General features: G+C 52.1%; 3 protein-coding genes across 6 annotated transcripts in view; all 3 read right to left on the reverse strand.

The window, feature by feature from the left end:
- Window positions 1-1,065: 1,065 nt before the first annotated feature.
- Window positions 1,066-1,887, reverse strand: LOC121152589 (obscurin-like). Its single transcript, XM_040974715.1, has one exon. It carries the CDS (start codon window positions 1,588-1,590, stop codon window positions 1,066-1,068), a length of 525 nt encoding a protein of 174 aa, XP_040830649.1. The 5' UTR covers window positions 1,591-1,887.
- A 4,954-nt stretch (window positions 1,888-6,841) lies between these two features.
- Window positions 6,842-11,470, reverse strand: SRP19 (signal recognition particle 19). Of its 3 annotated transcripts, XM_040973314.1 has the most exons (5): window positions 11,375-11,470; window positions 11,132-11,207; window positions 10,700-10,771; window positions 10,504-10,615; window positions 6,842-7,305 (listed from the first exon to the last, which is right to left on the reverse strand). In XM_040973314.1, exons 1-5 carry the CDS (start codon window positions 11,413-11,415, stop codon window positions 7,172-7,174), a joined length of 435 nt encoding a protein of 144 aa, XP_040829248.1. In that variant the 5' UTR covers window positions 11,416-11,470; the 3' UTR covers window positions 6,842-7,171. The 3 variants fall into 3 exon arrangements, with proteins under 3 accessions (XP_040829248.1, XP_040829258.1, XP_040829239.1); XM_040973324.1 differs by lacking the exon at window positions 10,700-10,771; XM_040973305.1 differs by lacking the exon at window positions 6,842-7,305 and having other exon boundaries at window positions 9,431-10,615.
- A 4,621-nt stretch (window positions 11,471-16,091) lies between these two features.
- APC (APC regulator of WNT signaling pathway) overlaps window positions 16,092-27,057 on the reverse strand; it is a 91,702-nt gene continuing 80,736 nt past the window's right edge. For both annotated transcript variants that reach the window (XM_040973336.1, XM_040973346.1), the window contains 2 exons: window positions 24,946-25,160; window positions 16,092-23,574 (listed from right to left, as the gene is read on the reverse strand). In XM_040973336.1, the coding sequence (XP_040829270.1) occupies window positions 17,076-23,574; window positions 24,946-25,160 (6,714 nt within the window). In that variant the 3' untranslated portion in view covers window positions 16,092-17,075. The remainder of the gene's footprint in view (window positions 23,575-24,945; window positions 25,161-27,057) is intronic.

The following is a 27,057-nucleotide window of genomic DNA, read 5'->3' on the forward strand; positions in this document are numbered from 1 at the left end:
CACGGAGGCCATCTCCGTGGTGCTGTTTATGTTCTTACTGTCCTTGCCTTTGTGCGCGGGGATCCTGTGGCGTGCTCAGGGGAAGCAGCCTCGAGTCAGCCTGCCTGTGCAGGTGGAAGCTGCAGGCACTTTGCGTTGCAGATACTCAGGACTGTGTGAACATGGCAGAGGCCACAGGCCCGCCTGGCAGCTCTGGGAGGAGTGGCACTGGTGACAGCGGGGGCTGACAAGAGATGCCTGCGGTGCCATTCCAGGCTTTTCCTTCTAGCTAACATGTCAGTTTAGTCTTGTGTTTTCCAGCCAGTTTTCAAAAGTTGCCCACGTAGTCGTTCTCATTAGCAGTGTCTCAGTTGTACACAATATTAAGAACTCATGAGACTGAACTAGACCAAAGAAGTGTACAATAAAACAAGATTAAACCACCAGCCAGTCCGATGCTGTAAGGCAAGCAGGTGCCGAGTTCTTGAACCGAGAGGTAAGACTGTGCTGACGGCTGGCAATGCAAAATGCACTGAAGTCATTAAGAGAGTGTCAGCCAAATAATTTTACATATAGGGAAAACAGAGGCTGTTGGTGGGCGTCTTTTGAAAGAAAACAACTTCCAGGACTGTTATTAGCGGAGAGGGAATCAAGGCTTAAACCACAAAAACATTCAAAGTATTTGGATCTCTTCCCATAGATAAGGTTACATTTTTCTTGGTGAAAATTGGCACCTTCTCTCATCTACAAGGTTTGTAGTAATTAGCTTGTTAATAATAAATATATTGTCTGACAAGGAGAGGCCCCAGGGCTACTGCTGCTCACTGTCACTTGAGAAACTACAGAATACACCCTGAATACAGCTTTTCCGTCCGCTTGGTACAGAATGCCTGAGTGCATTCTACAAGAAGCTGGAGTCACTGGCCATGGATGTGGGAATGTTAACAGCAGGAGTGAGTTGCTGAAGTTGTGGTCTGCAGGCGCGACAACCTGGCGCGGGAGGCACCGGGCACAGCCAGGGCCCTGCAGTCGGGGGCCCCAGAGGGAGACGAAGCCATGGCCTCGGCACCTCCTGCTGTGCATGTGTCACCTTGCACCCCAGTGGTCCCTGCCCACAACCCGCACCATGCACCCACCTGCCACGTCCAGGCGGAAGGAGACCCTCTGGCCCCCGGCCTCGCAGCTGTACTCCCTGGCGTCCGCCGTGCCCGCCTGCTGCACCACCAGTCGCCGCGTGCAGCCCGCGGCCTCCACGTGCACCCTAGAGCTCGAGCTCAGCTTCTTCCCATCCTTGCACCACGCCACCTGCGTCTGCGCCTGGGCCACCTTGCAGCTCAGTGTGGCGCTGGCCCCCGCCTCGGTCTTCACCTCGCTGTGCGCCGCCTGCTCCTTGGCAAACACCACCTTGGGCTCTGCAATGGGCGAGCAACCCGTGGTCAGGGGCCGGGCCAGACCCAGCCCCGCACTCTCCACGCCTGCTGCTGTCTCAAAAGCCCAGCCAGGGCCAGTGCCCCTCAAAGGAGAGAAACACACAGGACACAACCCTCCAGAAGACCCCAGGGAGGGGAGGCAGGGTGGTCGGGGCAAGCGTCCACAGGCAAATAACCACATGAGCTTCAACCTGCCACATGGACCCGACTGAGCACTGAGCACGCTCTGTGCAGAGCAGGCAACTCCAGCACCCGTGTCCTGAGTGCTTCAGGCACCACACAGAGCACGGCGAGCCAGGACAACCAAGCCCATCACTGCCCTGAGAGCCAAACGTCAGTGTGGGCCAACCAGGAGAGAGCTGGTGCCCAGCACGATGGCTCAACTGGCTCATGCTCCCCCTACAAGCACCACCGTCCCATATGGGAGCCGGCTCGCATCCTGGCTACTCCTCTTCCCATCCAGCTCCCTGCTTCTGGCCTGGGACACCAGTGGAGGAAGGCCCAAATCCTTGAACCCCTGCACCCACATGGGAGACCCAGTCGAAGCTCCTGGTTCCTGGCTTCAGATTGGCTCAGCTGTGGCCATTGTGACCATTTGGGGAGTGAAACAGCAGATGGAAGATTTCTCCCCTTCTGTCTGTAAATCTGCTTTCAAATAAATGAATTTGAAAAATAAAAAAGGCCAAGAAAAGAGAAGTTTATTAAAAAGACCTGGTGTACTGTGGCCAGCACAGATCTGCTTGTGCTCGAGATGTTATTTCAAAGGGTGACAGACGGAGAGGCATCACTGCCCAGATGGCCACTGCGCTGGGCAAGGCTGGAGCCTCAGCATCTCTGAGTGGCAGCGACCCAAGCCCTTGGTCCACCTTCCACTCCTTTCTTGTGCATGTTGGTGAGGAAGCTGGAGTGGCGAAGGGCTGCTTAACCTGCGGCTCTCTGCATCTGCTCCTTACCATCAAAAGTTACATCGCTGTAATGACAAAGCAGGAAGGCGTGCTCCCATCACCAACTGCTAACTGCAGGGAAAGACCTTGTGGCTCCTACCGTGGGCTGACCAATTGCGTGAGTCTCCCCCTCCCTCACCCGAGTGCCTGGGCCAAGTCTTGGCTGCTCTGCTTCTGATCCAACTTCCAACTAATGCATCTGGGAGACAGCAGAAAGTGGCCCAAGTGCCTGGGCTCCCTGACCCAGCTGAGACCCAGACGGAGCTCCCAGCTCCTGCCTCGGCCTGGTGCCAGCCCTGACTACGGCTGGCATTTTGGGGGTAAGCCAGCGGTCACTCCCCTGGCCCCCTGGTGTCAGCCCCGACTACGGCTGGCATTTGGGGGGTAAGCCAGCGGTCACTCCCCTGGCCCCACAGCTGCTGCTGAGTGTTCTGGGAGGGGCTGGCAGCTGGGGAGCTAATGCTGCAAGAGCTGCATGGAGAAGTAAAACCAGTGGGTCAGGCCAGCACCACTGGTCATTCAGAGGAGCCTGCACATCAGATGATCAGAGGTCCTGCCCACTGACGCGGAGATGGCCTCTGTGGGTGGACGTGCACTAATTTGGCCTGCGGCAGTCCCCAGGTGCCATAGGCACCATGCTCTGACACTCGGAGGCAGGCATCTGGTCTAGACAAGGACAGTCTCATGCTGGAGTGCCCGAATGAAAGGCACAACCTGCTCTCCCAGTCCCAGCTTCCTGCCGATGTGGGTGCTGAGAGGAGGCGGTGGCCTGCGGGGGCTCCAGTAACTGGCTTCCCGACTCCACCCTTGGCTGCACCCGGCCGCGTGGGCCTTTGGGGAGTGAACCAGTAGATGCAAGCTTGCTCTCAATTAGACAAAATGAAACAAAAGCCAGGGACAGGCACAGTGGTTAAGTGTCACTTCTGGCACTTGTACCTTGTGCTGAGGTGCCTGGGTTGGAGTCCCAGCTTCACTCCGATCCAGCTTGCTGTGTTGGTTGATGGCTCCAGTAGAGGGTCCCTGTGAGCTCCCAGCTTTCAGCTTCACCCGGGCTAAGCCCTTACTGTTGTGAGCTGGACTGAACCAGGAGACAGGCGGTTTTTCTCTTTCACATAAAAGGTAAAAAACAAAATGGGAACACAACTTTCCCAGGGGTAGGGAAGCACCTGGCACGCTAACGAGACCAGGAACCCGAGGTTCGCTGGAGTTCCAGGGACTCACCATCTCACAGTAGTGGTCAGATGGCCACACTCCTGGCAATAAGAGACGACCTCTGGCCTTCTCCAGCCGACACTACCTGCACCCCTGTAGTGCGCAGCCATTGACACTGCTGCCGGCACAGCTCCTGCCAGCTCAGCCTCCCAGTTAGAAGGGCCCTGACAGTCATGTTGGGCCCACCTGGATTTTCCAGAACACCTGGCTGGGCTGCAGGGCCCATCTGCTGCCTTATGTAATGCAATCACAGGTTTGGGGTATGAGGGTGTGGACAGATGGGGGCAGGGAGGCTGTTAGTCTGCCTAGGACACCTGGGTTTTCAACATTCAGTCATGCCCAGTATCAGAAGGTAACTGCAGGGCCTGGCACTATGGCTCAATTGGTTAATACTCCACTTGCAAGTGCCAGGATCCCACATGGGCACTGGTTCATGTTCCAGTGGCCCCACTTCCCATCCAGCTCCCTGCTGGTGGCCTAGAAAAATAATTGAAGATGGCCCAAAGCCTTGGGACCATGCACTCACGTGAAAGACCTGGAAGAGGCTCCTGGCTCCTGGCTTTGGATTGGCTCAGCTCCAGCCATTGCAGCCACTTGAGCAGTGAACCAGCGCTTAGATCTTTCTGTAAATCTGCCTTTCCGATAAAAAGATGAATCTTTAAAAAAGGGAAATGAATATGAGTAACACTTCAGCTTTGCTCATTACAAGATTGTTTCTGGCCTTGCATTGGCTAGATGCATTGGCTGCGTGGGTGCCTGGGCATTGTCTGTCAATTGGCTAATTCTCCTCTTGCAAGCGCTGGGATCCCCCATGGATGCCGGTTCCTGTTCCGGCTCTTCCGTCTCCCTTTCAGTCCCCTGCTTTGGGCCTGGGAAAGCAGTGGAGGATGACCCAAGTCCTTGGGCCTTTGCACCCATGTGGGAGACCCGGAAAAGGCTCCTGGCTTTGGATCGGCTCAGCTCTTGTCGTTGCAGCCATTTGGGGAACAAACCAGCGGATGGGAGATCTCCCATCCTTCTTTCCTTCTCTCATTCAGCTCCTTCTCTCTGTAAATCTGCCTTTCCAACAAAAATAAACTCTAAAAATTGTATTTTTCACTTAACTGGTAAAAAATATTATATAGGTCACAGCAACAGATTTTTATAATTATAGCTCTTAAACCTCCTGACCACTGTTGTTGTCCCCTAACAATTTTAGACATCTTTCTATGGCAAATACTTGGCTGCTCCACTACGCAGTCGGTGCTGTGAAAGCCGTACCTTCCAAGCCTCGCTAGCAGCTACAGGCAGGAACCACAGCTTTCAACAACGCCCCTGGAGGGGCAGGTGCTGGGTTCCTGGTTAGTGTGGCTTGGGATACCCACACCCCCAGGGCCTGGGTTCAAGTCCTTGCTCCACCAAGCCCAGCTTCTGGGTAACGTGCACAGCAGATGACAGACAATGCCCAGGCACTTCAGTCCCAGTCCCCCACACAGGAGGCCTGGCCGGTGTTCTGGACTCTGGCTTATCTGTCCCAGCTTTGGCTCATGCAGCCACGAGCAAAGCAAACCAGCAGATGGAAGATCTGCCTTTAATTTAAGGAATTAAAAGAGACTTCAATTCACTAAGGGAGCTTTAAAAAAAAAAAGAGGGTAAGCGGGAGGTACGGAAGTAGCAGGCCTGGCTTTTTCCCTTCCTTGGATGCATGTAAATGCTGTGTGCTAGGTCAGCTGTTCCGTTAGCTTGACTGGACAGTCATGGAGGCAGGCCCTTCTGCTTAGCCATCACAATGCCCACATCTCAGCTCTGCCCTGAATGCAGCTTCTGCTCCTGTGCGCCTAGGTGATGTGGGAGACCCAGCCTAGGTGATGTGGGAGACCCAGGCGGAAGGCTTGCTGCAACCCAGTCCAGCTTCAGCTGCGCCAGGTCTGGGCAATGAGCCAGCATCGACTGGAAACATTTAAGGCAGCTTATAACTTATGGCTTAGCCCAGGGCTCTGCAAGAACAAGAACTGGGAGACACCAAAATCCTCACTTTGAGACAGTGCTCCGAAACTGAGAATCTACCCAACCAGGTTTCTCCTTTTCCACCCCCCCACCAACTTTATCTGAAAGAGACCACTCCCGCCAGTTGGTTCACTCTCCAGATGCCTGCGGTAGCTAGGCTAGAGTTAGGTCAGGAATCAGGAGCTTAACCCAGGGTTTCCTACATGGGTGGCAGGGACCCAACTACCCCCAGGGTGCACACCAGCTTCTAGGGGGCCTGGGAGCAGCAGCAGGAGGCTTGGATGTCGGTGTCTCAGGAGGCAGCTTCCGCTGCTGCACCTGCCTGCCTCAGCTTGTTTAAAGACATGATTTTAGAATTTCAATGGAAATTACATACACATTTGAAAGAAGCAAAAGTCACAAACAATGGGACACAGGGAGAATTCCCACCAGCTGGTCCAGGACTTGTTCTGGGTCTCCCACATGTGGCAGTGGCCCAAGGACGTTGTTTCTTTTCTGCTTTCAGGCCGTCAGCAGGCAGCTGAGATGTGATGGATGCCCAGACGGGATGCAGCATCACAGACTGCAGCCTTGCACACACTGTCACAGCACTGGTCCTTGGAGACTATGCTCTCGAGCCTATAAAATCAGCACATTTGGGGCAGCGCATGAAGCTGCCAGCCCATTTGGGAGCCAGCTGGTGAGCTTCCAATCCCGCTCCCTAACAGTGTGGGAAGAGCAGGGGCACATGATCCAAGTCCCTGGGACCCTGGGACCCTCTCGCAGAACCAGAAGATCTTGGCTTGAGCTTGGTTTAGCTCCGGCCATTGTGGTCATCTGGGGAGTGAACCTGCAGTTCTGTCTTTCCCTTCTTCAAATAAGTAACTGTCTTTCCAAGGAAAAAAAAAAAAAAATCAAGCTTGCAGCTTAAAACCAAGAACTTCCGGGCTAAGACTGTGGTACAGCACCAGGAGGCGCCCCGTGTGTGTGCTGGCCTGACTCGACATGCGCTTCAGTCCAGTTCCTGCTGATGTGCCAAGGAAGTGGACAAGGGCCCAAGCACCCGGGTCCTTGCTGCTCACCAGCCCCGACTGTTGTGGGCTTCTGGCGAGTGAGCAAGAGGGAAGTCTCCATCACTGACTTCGGCAAAGTGACACGTGAACACTGTTATGCATGAACAGACCGGAGTGTACAATCCTGAGCCTGGCTGTTCACCCACACGCCGGCCCCTTCTCTCCTGCTGGGGTCCTGCGTCCTTCTCCCCAGTCACCTGCTCGGCCACCGACTAAGTCACAGACAAAGACTACCAAAGTCACTTGATGCTTTTATTAACTTAAGAGATGAGCAAAATGTGTCTTTCAGATCTTTCTAAACCTGCCTGAAACGTGTGCCTGTATAGAGGACAGAGGAACAAAGGGTTTCAAGTAACTTACGGTGCAGTCCATTGTCCATTTAAAAATACTCCTTTTTCCACAAAAAATCTTCCTTGAGGGACAAATTCTTGCCTCCTGCATAGACTAGACACAGACACGTGGCGAGCGTCCACTGCACTCGTGTGAGGATGAGGATGCAGCAGGGACGCCCAGGTCTGGAAGTGACGCAGCAGTGGCGTCCGCCCACGGCCCTCGAGCCTCAGCCCCGTCACTTCTTCTTCTTTCCTCTGCCTTTTTTGCCTCCATCTCCTTGTTGGACACTGGGGTCACCACCTCCCGCCTTCTGCGTCCTTGTTTTCAGTTTGGGTATCATCTCTGCTGCATACAGCATTACCGACTTACCTAGGAACCGAGAATCAGAGAGTCTACATTCTGAGAAATAAGATACAAAAGATCATTCATTTGAACATCATCAACTCGAGAAATCGGCACAACAGGAGCAATTTCTTAAAAAGAAATCAGATAACTGTGAGGAGTTGTTCAAGTGCAGGCCTCCACTAGAGAAATGTACTGAGAGTGGGAACAATACCAAGAATTACACTTAGTTCTTTATTTTCACTTTTTATGGAAAGGGAGAAAGAAACACAGCAGAGAGGTCTTTAATGTGTTGGTTACTCCCAGGAGCCTGGGACTGCGCCTGTCCCACGTGAAGGAAAAGCTCAAGGGACTGCACCACGCCGCCTTCCGGGAAGCTGGAGCCGGAAGTGCAGCTGGGACTCGGATGCCGCCTCCATAACACGGAACCAACATACCAGACGCCCAACCTCAAAATACTCTAATTAACAAAGTAAAAAAACCATAAATGTGCCAAGACAAAAATTCTGGATTTGGTTCTAGTAACTGACTTGAACATCAAATGAAAATATAATTAAATATAATAAAATGGTTAGAGTCACAATAGCACACCTAAGGGTACACGGCACAGCATTTGCCTGCTAACCCAAACCAAATGTCCCTGAGCCAAGCAAGGCAGCACAGGCTCAGAGGACCACAGGCCCCTGCCCACGCACTCACTCCCCAGGGACCACAGGCCCCTGCCCACGCACCTGCTCCCCAGGGGACCACACACACGCCCCTGCCCACGCACCTGCTCCCCAGCGGACCACATAGGCCCCTGCCCACGCACCTGCTCCCCAGGGGACCACACAGGCCCCTGCCCACCCACCCGCTCCCCAGCGGACCACACAGGCCCCTGCCCACGCACCTGCTCCCCAGGGGACCACACACGCCCCTGCCCACGCACATGATCCCCAGGGGACCACAGGCCCCTGCCCATGCACCTGCTCCCCAGGGGACCACACACGCCCCTGCCCACGCACATGATCCCCAGGGGACCACAGGCCCCTGCCCATGCACCTGCTCCCCAGGGGACCACACACGCCCCTGCCCACGATCCCCAGGGGACCACAGGCCCCTGCCCATGCACCTGTTCCCCAGGGGACCACACACGCCCCTGCCCACGATCCCCAGGGGACCACAGGCCCCTGCCCACCCATCCACTCCCCAGGGGACCACACACACGCCCCTGCCCACGCACATGATCCCCAGGGGACCACAGGCCCCTGCCCATGCACCTGCTCCCCAGGGGACCACACACGCCCCTGCCCACGATCCCCAGGGGACCACAGGCCCCTGCCCATGCACCTGTTCCCCAGGGGACCACACACACGCCCCTGCCCACGCACCTGCTCCCCAGGGGACCACACACACCCTTGCCCACGCACACGATCCCCAGGGGACCACATAGGCCCCTGCCCATGCACCTGTTCCCCAGGGGACCACACAGGCCCCTGCCCACCCACCCGCTCCCCAGGTCAAGGCCCTCAGGCTTTTTGTAGCAATCCGTTTCTTGCTGTTGGGAAGCCATATATATATATGCTTAAGATTTATTTATTTTTATTGGAAAGTCAGATACAGAGGAAGATCTTTTGTTTGAAGACTCACTCTTCAAACGGCTGCAACGGCTGCAACGGCTGGAGCTGAGCCAATCCAAAGCCAGGAACCAGGAGCTTCTTCAGGGTCTCCCACGTGGGTGCAGGTTCCCAAGGCTTTGGGCCGTCCCTGACTGCTTTCCCAGGCCATAAGCAGGAAGCAGGGCTACCGGGATTAGAACTGGCGCCCATATGGGACGCGAGGAATTTAACCACTAGGCTATTACGCCGGGTCCATATCTTTTCATAGTTTTTATCTCCATTTCATTTACTGTTAGAATGAAAAGAGTTTGTGGTCATAGGAAAGAGAGTAAAAAGTCTAAAAGAGGAAAACACATTAACATATCGTGACTCTTAGCATCTAGCTATAGCTACCTATCCTGACAGGTTTTAGTATACAAACACCATGCTGGGGCCACTGCTGTGCACCGTCCTTGGTTAAACCACCGCCTGTCCAGCTGCTCCATTTCCAATCCAGTTCTCTGCCAGCATGCCTAGGGAAGCAGTGGAAGACGGCTCACGTGCCTGGGCCTTGCACCCATGGGAGACCCCGATGGAGTTCCGACCTGCTGGCCCAGTGCCAGCCCGAGCTGCTGCGGCCCCTTGGACATCACCAGCCAATGTCTGTCTCTCCATCACACCACCTTTCAAATCAATAAATCTTCAAAAAAATTTCTTTTTAAGTTGACTAAGAACAACTAAGCTGTCAGTCTGAGAATTTATTTCACTTTACTCAAATCAAATGGAAGGGCTTAAACTGGATCTGTGGAACCAAAGAGACAATAGCTTAATTTCTTAAAATTATTTAGAAACTTCAGAAACATAATATGCAAACAAAATTGTCATTTCCCAAACCAAATGGTAGTATTTCATTGCACTGGTTTTGAGGGGCCAGCTGTGATGTCAGCATCCCCTCGGGGCTCGCGTAGTCTGCCATCACAGAAGGCGGCAGAGGACAGCTCCAGCGCGTGGCCCTGCCTCTCACGCGCCAGACCCGGGTGGCTTCCGTCTGGAGCAGCCCCGGCCATGCAGGGGCTCAACCAGAGGATGGGAGAGCTCTGCCTTGAGAGGGCAAGCATCGTTTAAACGTCAACAAAGAACGTATCAGAGGTGCCACCACCTTCTGACCCCAGCCCTGCTGGTGGTCTTGCAGTAGGTAACAGGCATCTCCTGAGGCATTTACCTAAATCTCACCATGTCAGGATCTGTGGTTTTTTCCCCAATGACAGAATCAATGACTTCTGAAACCCTGTCACTCTCGAAAGGCAAAGTAAGGAGAGACGTTCAGCTGATGCACTCCTGACTGGTTTTAACGGCCGTAGCCAGGCCGGGCCAAGCTAGAGCCAGGAGCTTCTCAGGCCTTCCTCCGTGGGACGCTGGCACTGCAGGTGGCCTGAGCGAGCCACCACGGGATGCTGGCACCGAGGGGGCCTGCGCGAGCCACCACGGGACGCTGGCACCGAGGGGGCCTGCGCGAGCCACCACAGGACGCTGGCACCGAGGGGGCCTGCGCGAGCCACCACAGGACGCTGGCACCGAGGGGGCCTGAGCGAGCCACCGCGGGACGCTGGCAGGGGGTCTGCGCGCACAGTGGCCAAAGGGAGCTTACGTGAGGGGAACTGCCCCAGGCAGAGGCTGCCGTCCTCCTGCTTGAGCTGCACCCGCACTCGGCCGCGGTACTGGACGTCACGGTTCCACTCTCGAGAATACATTTTATTTTTCTAAGAGATAAAATGAACACAGACTTTTAGGAAGTCGTTATATCCAGGAGCAAGTATGGAGACTAGCACAGACTGACGCCATACCTCAAGAAACACGTTCAGCCCGACTGCTGTGCACACATCCTGGATCTCGGTGGCCGTGGGGTTCTCAACAGCCTGCAGGGAGAAGCAGACACTGAACCAGCCGGACGGCCGCAGGAGGCATCGCCGCACGCCCTCCTGCATGGGGCAGCAGACCCAGTCCCCAGGGAGGACACTCGTGCATGCCCCGCTGCGTGTCTGCCTCCATTTTCACCGACCCTGCTCCAGCCACCTGTAGCTCTCCGCATCCAGATGGTACCTGAGCAAAGTGGGTGCCCAGCAGCACTGAGTGGCTTAACCACTCTACAATACGCAACACTCCATCCACTAAAGCTGACCATGTCCACACCGCAGGACACCCCTCCACAGGTGTAGACACGGCCGCCGCACCTGACACGCTGACGTCACCGCCCCTCCCCGGCAGACCCCGCTCACCTTACTGAGGGGGATGCGCCGGCCCTCGGCGATGGTCTTCTTGTTGTTCAGGTAGGCCGGGTAGATGCAGATGAACCTGCGGCCGGGACACCCGCCGTCCGCTCAGCGCCCGTCCCCATCCCGTTCCTGACCCCCGGCCCGGCCCCGCTCGTCGGTCCCCCCGTCCCGGCCCGGCCCCGCTAGTCGGTCCCCTTCCCGGTCCCCCCGTCCCGGCCCGGCCGCTCGCTCCCTCCCGGCGCCCACCTGTCCTGGTCGGCCGGGGACCGCGCGGCGGCGCAGGCCATGTCCACGCTCTCGCACCCACCGCGACCCACCGCGCCCGAACTTCCGCCGGAAGACTCGGCCCCGGTCCGTGGCCACGCCCCTGTGCGGCCGGCGGCGCTCGGCTAGACGTGACGTGTCGACGTGCACTCTCGCGAGCGGATGGCGGAAGGGGCGGGCGCGGCTTCCGGGTCCGGCCCTGCCGGTCGGGGCACGGTAGGCGCATGCGCCTTGGTGAAGCCCGGGTTGGCTTCCTATGGCCGTCCACGCGCGGCCTCAGGGGTGTCCACGGACAGAATCCTGAGGGTGGCACTACGTGTTTAAGAGAGTCCCTGCATGGTTAGTTTTTAACCCAGTCCTGGACCCCACAGCTGGCTTGCTCTCGATTTGGCAAGGAATGCTCTCCGTAAGCGGCCCTGGGCACACGCCGGCTGCCTTTGCAGCCCTTGGCCCGCGGGAAGAAGGCGCAGCCGGATCAGGGTCGGAGAATGAGTTGCTGTCACCAAGCTGGAGAAAAAAAGACTCCTCCTAACATCCTACACTTGGGCCCGGTGTGATCTCTCTCGCACTCCACCACACTATGGGCATGTCTTAAGGACAGGCGGGATTTGGCTAAATCGTACAGATGTTTAAACCGTAATGTCTTAACAGTGGATTTAAATAATATGGAAGCTCATTACTTCCTGCCCTGGGATCCGGGGCGAGGCACCCGTCTGCCATCGCAGGGCAGTGTGCAGATGGTTTGGTTTCTGGAAACTTATCAGGAGTCCCCTTCCACAGACCAGCCAGGGTTCCCCTCAGCTGACTGAAGGCTGGGCAGACCCAGCTGGCTTGTAGCAAAGCTTCTGCTTCTAGGGAAAGCTGAGAGCACACAAGCTGTTGGTCACCTCTCTGTGCACATACAGCCCCTGCTGGATTCTTAGTCTGTCCAGACACTAAGTAAAATCCATTTTGGTTAAACAGTTTCATTGGAAATCCCAAGTGAAGGAGTGTCAATTTTGGATTGGGGTTCGCAGTGGGGAATTCAAATTCCATGAAAGCAGTTTCTTCAATGGAGAGACTACAAGTAAAAGAATGAATGAACTTGCTCAGGTTCCACAGCATGCAACCTATCCTGTTCCTACTACGCCCACCCCACCAGGAGCCAAGTGCCATGTGCACTGCCACTCTATGGGGTGCTGTCCGAGGGCCCCGCCTTCAGGGTAGCAGCTGGGTGACATGGGGAATGGGACGTGCTTCCTTGGTAGTCCCCAGGCCCCATGTCTGGCTCTTACACAGATCCAGTGAGCTGTCTGTGTCAGTTCAGTGCAGGTCTCCCACCGCGGCAGAAGGGCCCCAGCCACTTGCATCATCACTACTGCCTCCCAGGTGTGCACCAGCAGGATGCTGGAGCCAGGAATGGAGTAGGGATTCGAACCCAGGCACTTGGACGGGGACCTGCTATGCCAAGTGCCCACTTCACTCTTGTACTGTTTAAGCCAATGTCATTTAGAGAAGGTAGTTTAAAAAAAGGATTTGAAAGGCAGAGTGCCAGAAGAGAGGGAAAGAGGTATCTCCCATCTGCTGGTTCACCCCCAAAAGGCCACAGCACACAGCAGTTTCCTGTGGGGCAGGGGCCAGCACCCAGGATGTCCCTCCCGGTCTCCCACATGGGTGGCAGGAGCCCAGCTTCAGTCTGGTCCAGCGTGGACTGTTACCAGCACCTGGGGAGTGAACTAGTGCCACGTGAGCTCTGTCGAATTATAAATAAAATGTAAAGAGTCACCAAGGTGCTCCTAACTGTTTTTATGTTAGTAGCAACACAGGCTTAGTTTCCAAATGAAGCAGAGTAGAATTAGACCTCAGCCAAGGCAGGGCCTGCCAGAGATGGCTTCCGAGTGGCCTCGGTCCCCTCCTCCATAGCAGGCTTTGTTCTGCTTTTTGTTTCAGGTTCATGACGCCAACCAGGCACCACAGCCCTAGCCTGCACTGCTCTCCGTCCCAGCCAGAAAGCTCCCTGGATTACTTTGGTGGTTTTCTAATCTAAACCAGGCCATGTAAGTGTCCAGCCACTGACCAGCCAATGACGAGTCTCTTGTAGTCAGGTCCTCACTGCCTGTGCTGGTCAGGGGAAAGGAAGGGTGGGTGCATGCGTGGACACCAGCGGGCAGCGTGGCTCCATGCGTGGACACCAGCGGGCACTAGGGCAAACAGGGCAGGCCACACCTGCATTTTTCTCCCCACTCATCTGTATTATGTTCAGTGGCCACCACCTTCACTAGTATAAATTATGCTGATTGTCTTTAGATAGGAAAATAATAGTCATGTAAGGTCACAAAAACAAGTGAGTAGTCACAAATGTAGAGAAAGAACTATCCTGGTATCAGAGAAAAGAAAAGTGTATTTAGCACCAAGAACAGTATTATACATATAAAACATACAGGTTGAAAGAAGCATGACGATCTAACAGAAGCAGAGGGTCTCAGAACACAGTTGTGAGACTGGCAGAAGACCGGGGTTACAGCAGCCACAGTCCAGGGGTTCAACATCACAAAGAATACATCAGTCAGTACAGGGCAATGGCATTCACCACCCTCCCCCTCCTTCCCTTTGTTCTGAATTAGCCCGGAGTAGCAGGATCCGTATTTTACATAACCAAGACGTTCTGAGTGTACAGCGTCATCTTGCCCTCTTGGGGCTTAATTCTTAGTGTTTCACTTCTTCCCTTTCAGTGCCCCGGTCATTGACAGTTTACTCTCAAGCATCACTCTGGTTAACTGGCAGCCAACTGTACACCTTCCTTCACCTGAAACCATTCTTTCCTCATTGCAAAGCTCCCCGTTTCTTCTGGTCTGCACACCCACACTGCATGTTTGCCAAAGGTTGTGGATAGCCTCCATGACACCCTGTCCCAAAGGATGATCCCGTCCGTCGTGTCTGCCAGGCGTGCCTGCTCTTGGGAGCTGACAGACCCTGTCAGGGGCAGAAGGCTCAGTGGTCGAGTGTTTTGCCTAGAATGGGGAGGGATTTTCTTGTTGGTGAACTTTGTCAGAGTATGGGGTCTTGGCTGATCTGCACGGGAGAGGTGCCTGTGTGACGGCCCAGGGATGGGGCTGTATGGCAGTCCCTAACCAGCAGCACTTGTTGGAAAGGCAGATCTGTGGGTTCCTCCTCAAACCCTGGGTCAGATATTGGGGGGCAGGGCTCATTTGGGTCTTGATAAGCATTTTTGGGACTCACATGCACTAATTTGGAAGCCACTGACTTAGGATTTGTTTGCTGCAGCCCAGAACGAGTTAGGGCATTGGCCCCTGCACCCTAAGCAGTCTTAACACTAGGTATACACCCTTCATAAGAGCAAGCCTCAGCTGGGACCCCTGGTCCTGCCCCCAGCCCCAGAGGTACCAGGAACTTCCACAGGCAGGACTGTCCCAGTGGGCTGTTCTGACGGGCACTTCTCCAGCCCAAGGGTCCCCCGATGGTGCCGCCTGCAAGAACTCACTTTTCAGGCAGAGAAGGAAGTCTCACCTCCAGCAATGACGAGGCTCCAGACCCCATCCCTTTACTTAAATTAAAAGCTAATTTAGGGCCCGGCGCGGTGGCGCAAGTGGTTAAGTCCTCGCCTTGCACGCCCGGGATCCCATATGGGCGCCGGTTCTAATCCCGGCAGCCCCTCTTCCCTTCCAGCTCCCTGCCTGTGGCCCGGGAAGGCAGTCGAGGACAGCCCAAGGCTTTGGGACCCTGCACCCGCGTGGGAGACCCGGAAGAGGCTCCTGGCTTCGGATCGGCATAGTATCGGCCCGTTGCGCTCACTTGGGGAGTGAATCATCGGACGGAGGATCTTCCTCTCTGTCTCTCCTCTCTGTATATCCGCCTTTCCAATAAAAAATAATAAAAATAAATCTTAAAAAAAAAAAATAAAAAAAAAATAAAAAAAGCTAATTTAATTTTAAGGTTCCATCTCTTTCCATAACAATGCTAGGGCTTATAAAATCCTGCACTTTACATGTAGACAGCGTCCAAAGTTAAGCAGGGGTGTTCGCAAAGGAGAGTGGGTTTCAGAGTCGCAGCGCTTCACTTACTGACCGGCACTCCGGATCAAAGTCATCCGCTTTCTGGCGGCTGTGAACTCGGGGTGCAGCCGCCGTGGCACTGGCTGCTCTCCTCACCCTCCGTCCTGCAGCTCCACTCCCACTCAGCGTTCTCTTTCCCTCCCTGAAGGCAGAGTGCAGCATTTTATTCATGACAAACAGGTTTTCCAGATTTTTCAACAAATGTGAGCATTACCACCAGTGAGCCTTTCGACAGCTGAGCGCAGACTTGGGGATGATACAGTAAGGGTCCTGATCTGTGTCAGTTTGTGCTTTCTCCTCAAAGGAGAACTCTCAGCCACACACTGCCACTATCACAGGGTCCCCTCGGCTCCTCTGAGCTGAGCGTGTGCAGCCTGGCTGCCCCTGGCCGCACGCTCTCTGCGTAAGAGCTGTTCACTGCAGGCACAGTGACAAAAGGGGACGAGGAAGAGGTGTTCACACTGGAGGAGACCACCTGTGCCTGTGGGTCTGTGATGGTCAATGCTGGGCCCGGGGCTAGCGCCTGGATCTGTCAGCATGACATCTGTGGAGTCAGATAAAGCAGCAGAAAGGGGAAAAACTCCGTATGCGGAAGTGCTAGTCACAGTAAGAAGTTACCTTCCAGGAATGGTTAAGTACCAACTGTCTTCTGCAATTTTTTTAATTATTATTACAGTAAGAGGAATTTTACTCTTAATGCATAGAATCAGAAGAAACATAATTTTGTATATTTTGTATAAGCTTTTTAAAGAGGCCTTTTTGACAGTTAATACAAATGTGAAATAAGACCTTTTAAACAAATACCAGTTTCAGTCATAGTTTACATACAGCAATAATTTATTCTGAAACGTCCTTTTAGTTTCTGTTGAGACACAATTCATGTCTCATTAATAAAAGAGCAGCCATCTCACCTCAAATACCAGAATATACAACAAGATAAAGCATAGCAAAAATTCTACCTACTTTCAGATAAAATCTAGTTCAGGTAAAATAGTTGCATTCAATGTTTTACAGTTACACAGACTTCTGTTGTGTGCATTGGAACACTGAAGCTACCTACGACGTCATGTGACCACGGAACCGCCACTCATCACTTCTGAAAATGAACCATCGGTTTCACTCATGCAGTGAAGCAAAGCAGGCTGGGTAAACTTGTTCACCAGGAACCATATTACTGTGAATTTCACAGCCACATGATTAGTTATGACATTAGATGGACTCACAGCACTAAACATATTTTTTTGCATAAATACCAATTTCTCCCTGATGTAAGTTTAGTCAGTTTATAATCTAGAAATGACTGATAACAGCAATATATCATATTTTCTATGTAGTGTTCATTATTTTAAGACAAGCAATAATTAAAGGATGATGGGATGGGATTCTGCTTAAATCCTTGTAAAACATACTGTACAAATATACTTGGCTTTCTTAACTATCAAGAGTGCCTCCCAAAATACGACCAGTGAAGACAAAGTATACTATCAAATATGGCTTCCGGAACAAAAACCCTCCAACAAGAATTAAACCTATTTACAAAAATGTTCAGATTTTTAGTTTCACTTGAAAACAAAACTTCTATCTAGCAAGTCAAATTAACATGTAAATGCCTCAGTTTCACGCCCCGGCTCTTACACGGACGTCACAAGGTAAGACCCAGAGTGCCGTTTGGGACTTTGCGTTCCACCGGATTCTGTGCTGTCGGTTTTTGAATCTCGTTTCTTTGTGTTGTTATTCACGGGAGTGGGGATCTGGGAGGGCCGGGCTGAGGAGCCGTCTGCACTGCTCTTCCGAGGACTGGGGTTGTAGTTAAAGGGGGTCACCCTGGCAGCCACAGTCCCACTGGGTGAGCTGTGTTTGCTGGAGCTGCTGGAACTGAACGGGGTACGCTCTGCCAAGGAACCCTCGTTGGTCTCCGACGCGGCGATGGCGTTACTCTGTCCTGGTTTTATCTCAGCTCCTTTTTGGTCAGGGGCGTCAACCTGAATAAAGGAGTTTAGACGGTTTTCCAAACCCATGGTATGTGTGGGAGCACCTCCGCTGCCTGCGGTTTGTTTTCCCTGATTGTCTTTTGAATCGGAGACGCTGTCGATCACAGGGGGAGTGTTAGCCGTAGGGGATCTTCCAGACCTGGGGTTGTTGATGGGGCAGTCCTCAATCCTCACCCAAACGTCCTCTGTTTTAGAAACCGCAGGTGCCATTTGATAAATCAGACTCTTGGATTCAGCACCGTTTGCAGCACCTGAGGAAGTATTCTGCAAAGTACTATTTGTGGGAGAAATTTCATTTTCTTTTATTTTTCTCCACGTCCCCTTTGTGGATATTTGGTTTTCTTTATTTTGCTTGGTTCCTGACGTAGAGGTTACGTGCTTTTCATCCTCACTTTTTGCTTTCTCACTGGATTCTGATGAAGCAGAGAGAATCGAAGAGGAGCTCCCGGTTCTTCTCCACGTGCTCACCCGGGGAAGGGAGGACGAGTGCTTGCTGTGCTCCCGTTTCCAGGTCCCGGACCTGTTGACGGGCAGTCTGGAAGGACTTTCTGAGTGGGAGCGCGCTATGTCATGGCGCTTTGCTGCTCTGCCGTCATTGTACTCCAGGGTGGGGCTGAGATGAGGCGCGAGTTTCCGCCACACACCAGCCTGACCGGACGAGTGTGTGGACAGAGACATGTCGGGAAGGGAAGGACTTAACACTGGGGTTTGGGCCTGGGACCTCGTGGGAGAATCTGGTCTGGAAGATGGAGAAAGAGATTCAAATGAGGCCGACTCCTCCAGTTTTCTTCTTAGGGTTGGGCTTGGAGCTTCCTTGATGAAAGTAGACTGGCGTACTAACACAGGTCTCTCTGATCTATCAGATTCACTTCCACTGGATTTAGTTGAAGGCATTCTGGAAAGTTCTACTTTCTTACTAGATCCGTTGCCATTGCTCAGCTGATTCAGTCCTTTAGAGGCAGACTCACTTCTTGGGATACAACTGCCATTCTTGGGGAGGCCCGTTTGCTTTGTTAGGTTCTGCTGGCTCATCTGCCTGCCTGGGGATGCGTAGGGCATCTTCCCGGAGCCCGAGGACTTGGTTGAAGCAGTACTGGGGGATGACGTCCGTGGCAGCTGAGACAGTTTGCTAGGAGGACTGACTCCGTTTCGGCCAGGGGAAATGGAGTTTCTCCCTGGACACTGCACGGGCCTGCTCAGTGGCTGCTGGGCAGGTCTGGAAGGAGTGGGCTCTCTAGATCCTGACCTAGAAGATCCTTTGTTTGATCCACCTGTTTGGGATGTCGGCGGCCTGGGGGCAGGGCTTAATTCTGACTTCCCTGACGGCTTGGTGCCCCTGGGAGACGTGGTGGCGGTGGCCGCAGGGCCCTCACTGGGGCTCTTGGAGGCCGCTGTCTTGAGGGGCGGGCCTTTCTTAGAAACAGGACTTGTGCTCGAGGAGCTAGTTCGGACTCCCGGAATGTGAATCATCGTCCGACCTCGGGAGATTGAAGGCATGCTTGCGGGCAGGGGCTGCTTCATTTGGCTGGCAACTTCTGCGTTAGAGCGGACTTTTCCAGTGATCAAACTCTTGTAAACTTTTTTTCCTCCTTTGATTCCTTTCCTTTCAGATTCAATCTTCTTCGTTTCCAACGTGCTCTTCTCACCGGGTTTGAGAATCCGTGGGCCTTTGTTACTTGTGAAAGGCTTTTCCTCTTGATCAGGTGTAAGGTGAAATGGGGATCCCAGCGAGATTCCAGACTTCAATGAGAGGATGGAATCCGAGTCGGACGAAGCCTGCCTGGACAGACACGCGGCAGCGGCAGCTTGATGCAAACTGCTCACGATGGAATTCGCACCTTCCTGAATAGCTTTCCAGTCAAAGTTTTCTGAATCCGGGGATAAGCCGTGCTCGGAGTCTGGTCTCTGTATATCTTTCAGGTCCAGTGTCAGACCCTCAGCCAGGACGCCGTCGGTGTTCCTGGGGCTCTGCTTGTCGTGACCGGCCTGCGGTCTGGAGGGCTTTTTCTTCTTCGGCATTGCAGAAGTGATGCATTCCTGCAGCAGGTCGTCCTCCGAATCAATGCTAAGCGAACTGAGAGAGCTGTTTCTCGAGAAGCAGACAGGCGTGTCTTCCACATGGAAGGACTTAGGGGCGTACCCTGATGCCTGGGGCTTACTTGGTTCTCCCTGTGAGTCGGGGGGCTCACTCTCTTTGACAGGTTCATTCTCCTTGTTGTTGTTTTCTTGGTCAATGTCACTGAGAGAACTCAGAGAGGAATTCCGAGAAAAGCAAACAGGAGTATTTTCAATAGCAAAGCTCTGTAACTTCTCATCCGCGGCCGCCCCTCTGTCAGGCACGTCTTTGGACGGCTGGGGAAAAGCGGACGGCTTCTGCTGCTCTCGTCCTGCTGGCTGTTTGGGGACGACTTGTGTCTTGCCACCTGACGCCTGCTTTGCAGTTACTTCTGGGTGGCTGGTAACTTTAGCTTCCGACTCTTTATTTTCTTTTCCCTTTCTTAATTCCGCTTTCTCTCTGGAAAGGTCAACATCGTCATCGTCGAAATCTAGAGAACTCAAAGAATCGTTTCGTGAGAAGCAGTAAGGAGTTCCTTCGATGGGCGTGTAGTGATGAGGTGAATCGAAAGGAAAGCCTGCTCGGACTCGGTCTTCGTTATTGGGCAGTTTGTCATTCAAGTCCTTGGAATTATTTTTCAAGTTCTGTTTCTTTGGATCTTTGGAGTCTGAGGAATTTCTCTCAGCGTTTAAACTGTTTTTTGAGTCTGCGTTTTTTCTCGTGTGCGTCCTGTACTCGGCGCTCTGTGGCAGAGGTCTTACTGGTGAAGTCGGTTTCTTTTTCTTGCCGTCTGGCTGGTTTTTGTTGGCTCCAGATGAAGACACAGAGGCTTGCTGGACTTGGTCCATTATCTTCTTCACACGGAAAGGCTTGTGACTCTTCCCTTTGGGCATAGCAGAGTTAATGCATTCTGCAAGAATGTCGCCTTCCTCTGCTTTAGTGTCATCCACTGCCAAGGCACTTCCTCTCTGTGCCTCATCTGTGCTTCTGCCTTCTGTGGGAATGGTGTCTCGTTTTTCAAGTTCAGTAGACCGTGCGCCTGCTCCACCTCCGTCTCCAACAGCTAACTCATTTGGAGGTGATTCAATTGTTAGATCACTTAGGGATGTGGCTGTGGAAAAGTTGATGGGTGTCCCCTCTACACAATACACCCGTGGCATATCATCTCCCGGCGTGAAGCTAACATGCTTCTGGGCTTGCAGCCTGTTTTGGGATGGGAGGAGTTTGTACACAGGCAGCTGACTTGGCTTCCTTACCACAGGTGGTGGCAGTTTGGAAGCCGTCTGGGCTAGCTTCTTGGCTTTGCGTGATGACTTTGTTGGCATGGCAGAAATGATACATTCTTCCAGTATCTCGATATCGTCCTCATCCGAGTCATCCAGCAGGTCCTTTTCAGAATCGGCGGGCTTCTCCGCCTCCTGCTGCTGCTCTTCACTGGACTCTTCGGGCTGCTCGGGTTCGGCTTCATTTCCATTGTCATTTTCCTGAACCGGAGGCATGATTCTCAACTCCACGTCTTTCTGTATAAATGGCTCATCGAGGCTCAGAGCACTCAGGCTAGATGAACAAGAAAATCCATCTGGAGTACTTTCTGTTGCAAAGTGTAACAAGGTGTCAGCATCAGGGAGAGCCTGAACCCTCTGAGCTGCAGCACTGAGAGCGGCTTGCTTAGTTCCGCTCTCCTTCTTTTCTGCAGCTGGAGCTTTGTTTTTGGGTACCTCTCGCTTGGTCTGCACTGTCTGAGGAGGTGGTGGAGGGGTCTTACTTCTGCTTGGTGGCATGGTTTGTCCAGGGCTATCCGGAAGGTCACTGGGGCTAATGATGCCACTTACCATCCCGCTGCATGGCTCGCTCTGCACGGAGCTGGCAATGGAGCGACTCTCGAAGCTGTCCAGCGAACTGACAGAAGTGCATCTGCTGAACATGAGCGGAGTCTCCTGAACATAGTGCTCTGGGGGGCTCTTGGGGGTCTGCGCCCCACTTTTAGAGGGAGACTTGGCTCCTGAAGATAACTCGCCGGCTTTCTGCCTGGCTGATTCTGACGACAGTCCGGAGGCCTGGAGTCTGCTGGCTTTGGTTCTGACATGCTGGGACACGGCCGGAGCTTCACTCACAGGACCTTCTGCAGCTCTAGCCCCACTGTTCTCTTTCATCTCTGCTATCTGCAGAGTATTAGCAGAAACTGCCTCCTGAGTTGTCTGATCACATCCTATTTCATCTTCAGCTGATGACAAAGAAGACAATGAACTGCACCTTGAGAAACATATTGGGGTATCTTCTACACAGTACGTCTGTATTGTTTCCTGGTTAATAGTGGTGGTCTTTGGTGCCTGGGCACTTCTGTTCTGTGCTGAACCTGGGTGAAGCTGAGTCTGCCTCTTGGCATTCGATGCGGGGGCAGCTGCCTTCTCGCTGCTTGCAGGGACGTGTTGCTCAGTTTTAGTGCTTTGTGCGGATGAGCTCTGTGGGAATGAGAACGGTGGTTTCTGGGAGGAAGGGCCGTCGGCGGTGTACTTTAGGCTGTAGTCAATAGGCTGGTCCGCGTGATGCTTCTCTTCGTTATACTTCATGCTGTAACTTGTTGCTCTCTCTTCTTCTCCGTGCTGTTCTCCCTCAGAGTAGCGCTCACTATAGTTGGTTGGTTTATCATCTTCATAATCATCTTCCTGACACAAGGACTGGTTTGCATTTTGATTAACTCGATTTCCTTCCGAACCACCGGTTCCCCTGGCCCTGTACGGGGAAACGCACTCCTGCTGTGCGAAGTGTGGCTGGAACTTGAGGTGCTTCTCATCGTTGCTCTCGGCATACACGGGGTACGCTGTGCCCTGGCCCCGGGCCTGCCTCGGCTCACCGTGCTTTATCTCCTCTTCAATGATATGTTTGGGTCTTGCCCATCTTTCATTCTGTGAAGGACTCTGCCTTCCAGAATTCAACTGCTCATCTGAATATTTGAGGCTGTAATTTATTGGTGTATCAAGCTCCCCATCGTTATCATCCATATGATTGGCACTGTGTATTTTATGGGCTAAGTCGGCTGGATATTGACCGTAACTGCAAAATTTACTCTCGTCATCTTCAGAATAGGATTCGATGGAGGGCTTCATCTGACCTCTTTTGCCATAGCCGTCACTGCTACTGACACTGTTTAAGCTGTCATTTGAAGATCTCTTACATTCTAGTTTGGCACAAGGCACAGAACACGTCCTGTTTGAATTTTCTGACTTAGTGAAACTGTAAGTGCTGGAAAGGGTGCGGGCACCCGAGCTGCTCCTCAGTGCCGCCCTCTCATCTGGTGCACAATGCAGGTCGGTGGCAGACCCCGAACTTCTGTCCTCCTGGGAGGTGGGAATGGCTGAGACGTCCTCCACGCCGGTGGCCACTGGGGCTGCAGGGCTGGAGATCTGCAAGCCTCGCTTTGAAGAGCTTCCTGTACCTTCTGTCGCCGTGTGGTAGCCGCTCAGGCCAATTCCTCTTTCTCGCTCCAGACTTCTATCTTTCTCAGAACGAGAACTGTCTAAGCTTCCCCTGGATGAAGAGGAGCTGGGCAACACTGCCGTATTCAGATACGGGGAAAGGACAGTCATGTTTCCAGGATTAAAGTTGTCTGGCCTGTTATCATCATGTCGGTTGGCGTCAAAGACATAGTCCCCATAGAGGCTCTGCTTGTGTCTCTGCTTGCTCCGGTGAGGTGCCTTGGGACTCAAGTTGTCAATATTGTCGAAAGTTTCTGATAAATGCTGAGCGTCTAACTCTGCCTCCAGGGCCTTCTGCTTCCTGACATGGAGAGACGGCAGGCTGGAACCAGGGGACATGATGCTGGCGTCCTTGTACTTAGCGGGTCTGTTTGCCATGAGATTTCTCAAAGCTGCAGCACTTCCCATAGCAATCATTTTGTGCTTTGAGTGAATGAGGTTCTTGAGCATGCTAACTGCCCCCATGTCCCAGAGTGCTTCTTGGTCTTTGGGATTTCTTGCTGAGAGATTCCACAAAGTTCCGCATGCATTACTGACAATTGTCAAACTATGAGATTTCAAGTGTTGTAACAAGGTTTGTAGGCAGTTGTTGTCTCTTAGGATTTGCCTGAAATGAAAACAAGAGACCATGGAAATTCAGGTAACAAAACAGTGTGCAGAAAACAACAGTTAAAAGAGAAAACATTAACTACTAACATTTCATACACGGTGTAACTGCTGACTTCCTTAGAGTAGAAGCACGCCATGTCTTTTGTTACTTATTAGTTTGTTTTATGTTCATTGCTTTAAAGCATATATCTGTCACACTAAAATCAGCAGAAGTGTTATTTTTAAAATCCCTTCTATATCTCCAAGTCTGACCAGTAACTTTAACAGCTTTCGGGGAGCGGCAGGCGCTCCTCCCTCAGGGCAGCGGGTTTCTGATTTCCATTCTACCAACAGATCATCAGTCTGATGCCACACATGAACCCTGCAAGACTCGAATCTGTACAGGCCCCACAGTGCTGACTGACGAGTCATCTGGGAAGAAGGATCTGGAATGGCAGATCTTTATGCAGCCAAGGCAGACGCTGGGAGCTCCTGGGTCAACAAGCCCATGTTTCTAGAACAATCTCAGTGTCTTGGGCTTCACCTTCTGGACTGCCATGCTCCTCACAAGGTGTGCCTTGTCACATTCTATGTGTAGTCATTCTTTCAATGACTAAAAACTTTCAAAACATTTAAATAATACAAAACCAAGAGCTGAGAAGCATCCCAACAATTTCTGGGTCTTGAGAGTCACAGTTTGTTCAAGGACAGCACAGGCGCTGGAGCGGGGGTTACGAGCGCAGCACAGAAGGCTCTCACATGCTCTTCGCCCTGCAGTCCAGCTGCCAGGCCCCTCCTGCCAAGCAAGCAGTCTCCCTGGCTCAGCTGAGAGGCCGGGAGGCTTGTGGTCCGTGCTTCAAAACTTACAGAAAGACATTAATATTCTTAGAGTCCTTTTACAAAAGGGCCTGATGCTTTCTCTGGAGGAACAATCCTGGAGAAACTTTCGAAATGAGCAGGCTGTGGAAGACACCTGTGCTGAGAGCACACAGAGCCTGCACTGCGGGCCTGCTCAGCCTGACCGGAGCACGGCGTGGCCACGTGACAGCATCAGCAAAACGTGAGCTGCCTGCCTCCCACCTGTAACCTGTGCTTTGCCATCCAGTCCTCATATCCCTTTATGTTATACTAATAAACAGAAGGGATTGTGCTCTAACTTGTCGCTCTTGGGTTTTTCTTTATATATGTATGGGCTGTACTTTTTTGTTTTGAGCTAGTATGAGCTCACTGCAGTGTAAGTATATGAGATAAGCTGGAGTTAACAGCTAATAAAAAACTTAATAAAAATATACACTTTTTGGCGTGGAACTTTTGTAACAACACAAAATCTTCTTGAGGGTATAAACTCTATAGTAATTGATTTAAAAGTAACACAAAGCTCTATGTGTACCTGTGGTCCTCATTTGTGGCTATCAAGCTGGACACATTGCGTAATATCCCACCTCCACTTTCAATAATGGCTAAAGTGTTCGTCTGGCTCCGGTAAGTGAGCGTGCCAACCAAAAACGCAAGGGCACCGTCTACAGAGCAGATGTCAGCTTTGTTCTCAGTGCAGTGTGCCGACAAGTTCCATAAGGCACTCAATACACTTTTGAGGGTTGATTCCTATTAAGAAATGGAATATGTACCATCTAATTAGAGTTGGAATTTGTCTCTCAAAAACTACTCAACAAAAATACTAAAAAAAAAAAAATGTTTCCCCCTAACTCCCACCCCTCAACTGAGAAATTACTAGAGCCATTTTGCTTAGAATAACTTCCTTAAAATAGCAAATGAAAGTTAACTCAGTGCTAACCCTATATGAAACAAGCAAACACAACATTAAGTTAATGGCCATTTTAATTATTTAGATGGTATACAACGTATCTTAAAAGAACTTGTGTTAAAATATGAAATCCAACTGATAATGTATTATCAGGATAATAAAACAGGATTTTATATGCCATAAAGATACAGCACTATACCTGAGAATTACTATAACACGACTAGAGCAAGTTGAAAAGCAGCATATAAAATAGATTCTGTTTAGAACACACACATGTATTTATTTAATGTTAATCAAATTAGCAATATTGAAAAGAAAAAAAGGATACTGGAAAAACTAATATTTCTTAAAATTCCTATAGAACCAAAGTAATTGCAAGATACGAGAACTCTTTATACTATCAAAGTAGCCCAGAAACAAGCTGATGCCCAACTAAAGGCATTCGATCAAAACCTGCCAGGATCCTTCTTACTATTTATAATGACTCAAAGAACAAACATTTTAAAATATTCATTTGCCTATCACAGCTGGAGGCACTTCAGGAGTTATAAACACAGGGAATTGAGAGCAGCTTTGAAGATTCCAATAATTTACTTTTGGTAGATAAAAAAGATGTAAGTTAGTATTGTGGGACATAAAAATCCCATATGGGCACCTGTTCGTGTCCCACCTGCCCCGCTCCCAATCCAGCTCCCAGCCAATGTGCCTAGGAAAGCAGCAGCAGATGGCCCAAGTCCTTGGCACCCTGCCACCCGCATGAGGAGCCAGACGAAGAGCCTGCTTCCTGTGCCCAGCCCAGCAGCTGCAGCCATCTGGGGACTAAACCAGAGGATGCAAGATCTCTCTCCTGCTTTTCCCCCACCTCTCTGGAACTCTTTGTTCTTTATTTTAAAACTACAGAACATTCATGAGACACGGTACTCTGTGCTGCAGCTCTGCATCTTCAGGGACAAGACGCTGCTCCTGAGGGGGACAGGGATCAGCAGGGATGGTCTGATCTGCAGAAGGGACAGGAGTCCTGCTGGGGGAGGGAGGAGGGAAACCAGCCTGTGACTAGCACAGGGACGGACACAGGCAGTAACAGCCACTTCATGGGCCCGGCGACGTGGCCTAGCAGCTAAAGTCCTCGCCTTGAACGCCCCGGGATCCCATATGGGCGCCGGTTCTAATCCCGGTGGCCCCACTTCCCATCCAGCTCCCTGCTTGTGGCCTGGGAAAGCAGTTGAGAACGGCCCAAAGCCTCGGGACCCTGCACCTGTGTGGGAGACCCAGAAGTTCCTGGATCCTGGCTTCGGATTGGCATAGCATTGGCTGTTGCACTGCTGAATTGATCTGAAGCCAGGAGCTTCTTCTGGGTCTCCCACACAGATGCAGTCTCACAAGGTCCTGGGCCTTCCTCCACTGCTTTCCCAGGCCAAGAACAGGGGCTGGAAGGGAACTGGGCCAGTTGGTGCCCATATGGGATCCTGGCACATGCAAGGTGAGGACTTTAGCCACTAGGATACTGTGTTGGGCCTGAGCTGTGTTTTATACTTCAACTAGAGGGTACAGGGAGAAAAGATTACAGGTTGGAAATCTTAACATATATAATCCGATTTTCAGCAAGGTATGTAATCAGAAAGAATAAAATATTTGTGTATAAAACTTCGTGTGAACCTAAGTTTTGTTCCTCTTGTAAATACTTTGGAGTGAAGTGGCCGGGTCACTGGAGCAGGTGTATGTTTAAACACAGGGCAC

The sequence above is a fragment of the Ochotona curzoniae genome, unplaced genomic scaffold (assembly GCF_017591425.1).
Source record: "Ochotona curzoniae isolate NIBS_2020 unplaced genomic scaffold, NIBS_Ocur_1.0 contig_1, whole genome shotgun sequence".
Taxonomy (NCBI): domain Eukaryota; kingdom Metazoa; phylum Chordata; class Mammalia; order Lagomorpha; family Ochotonidae; genus Ochotona; species Ochotona curzoniae.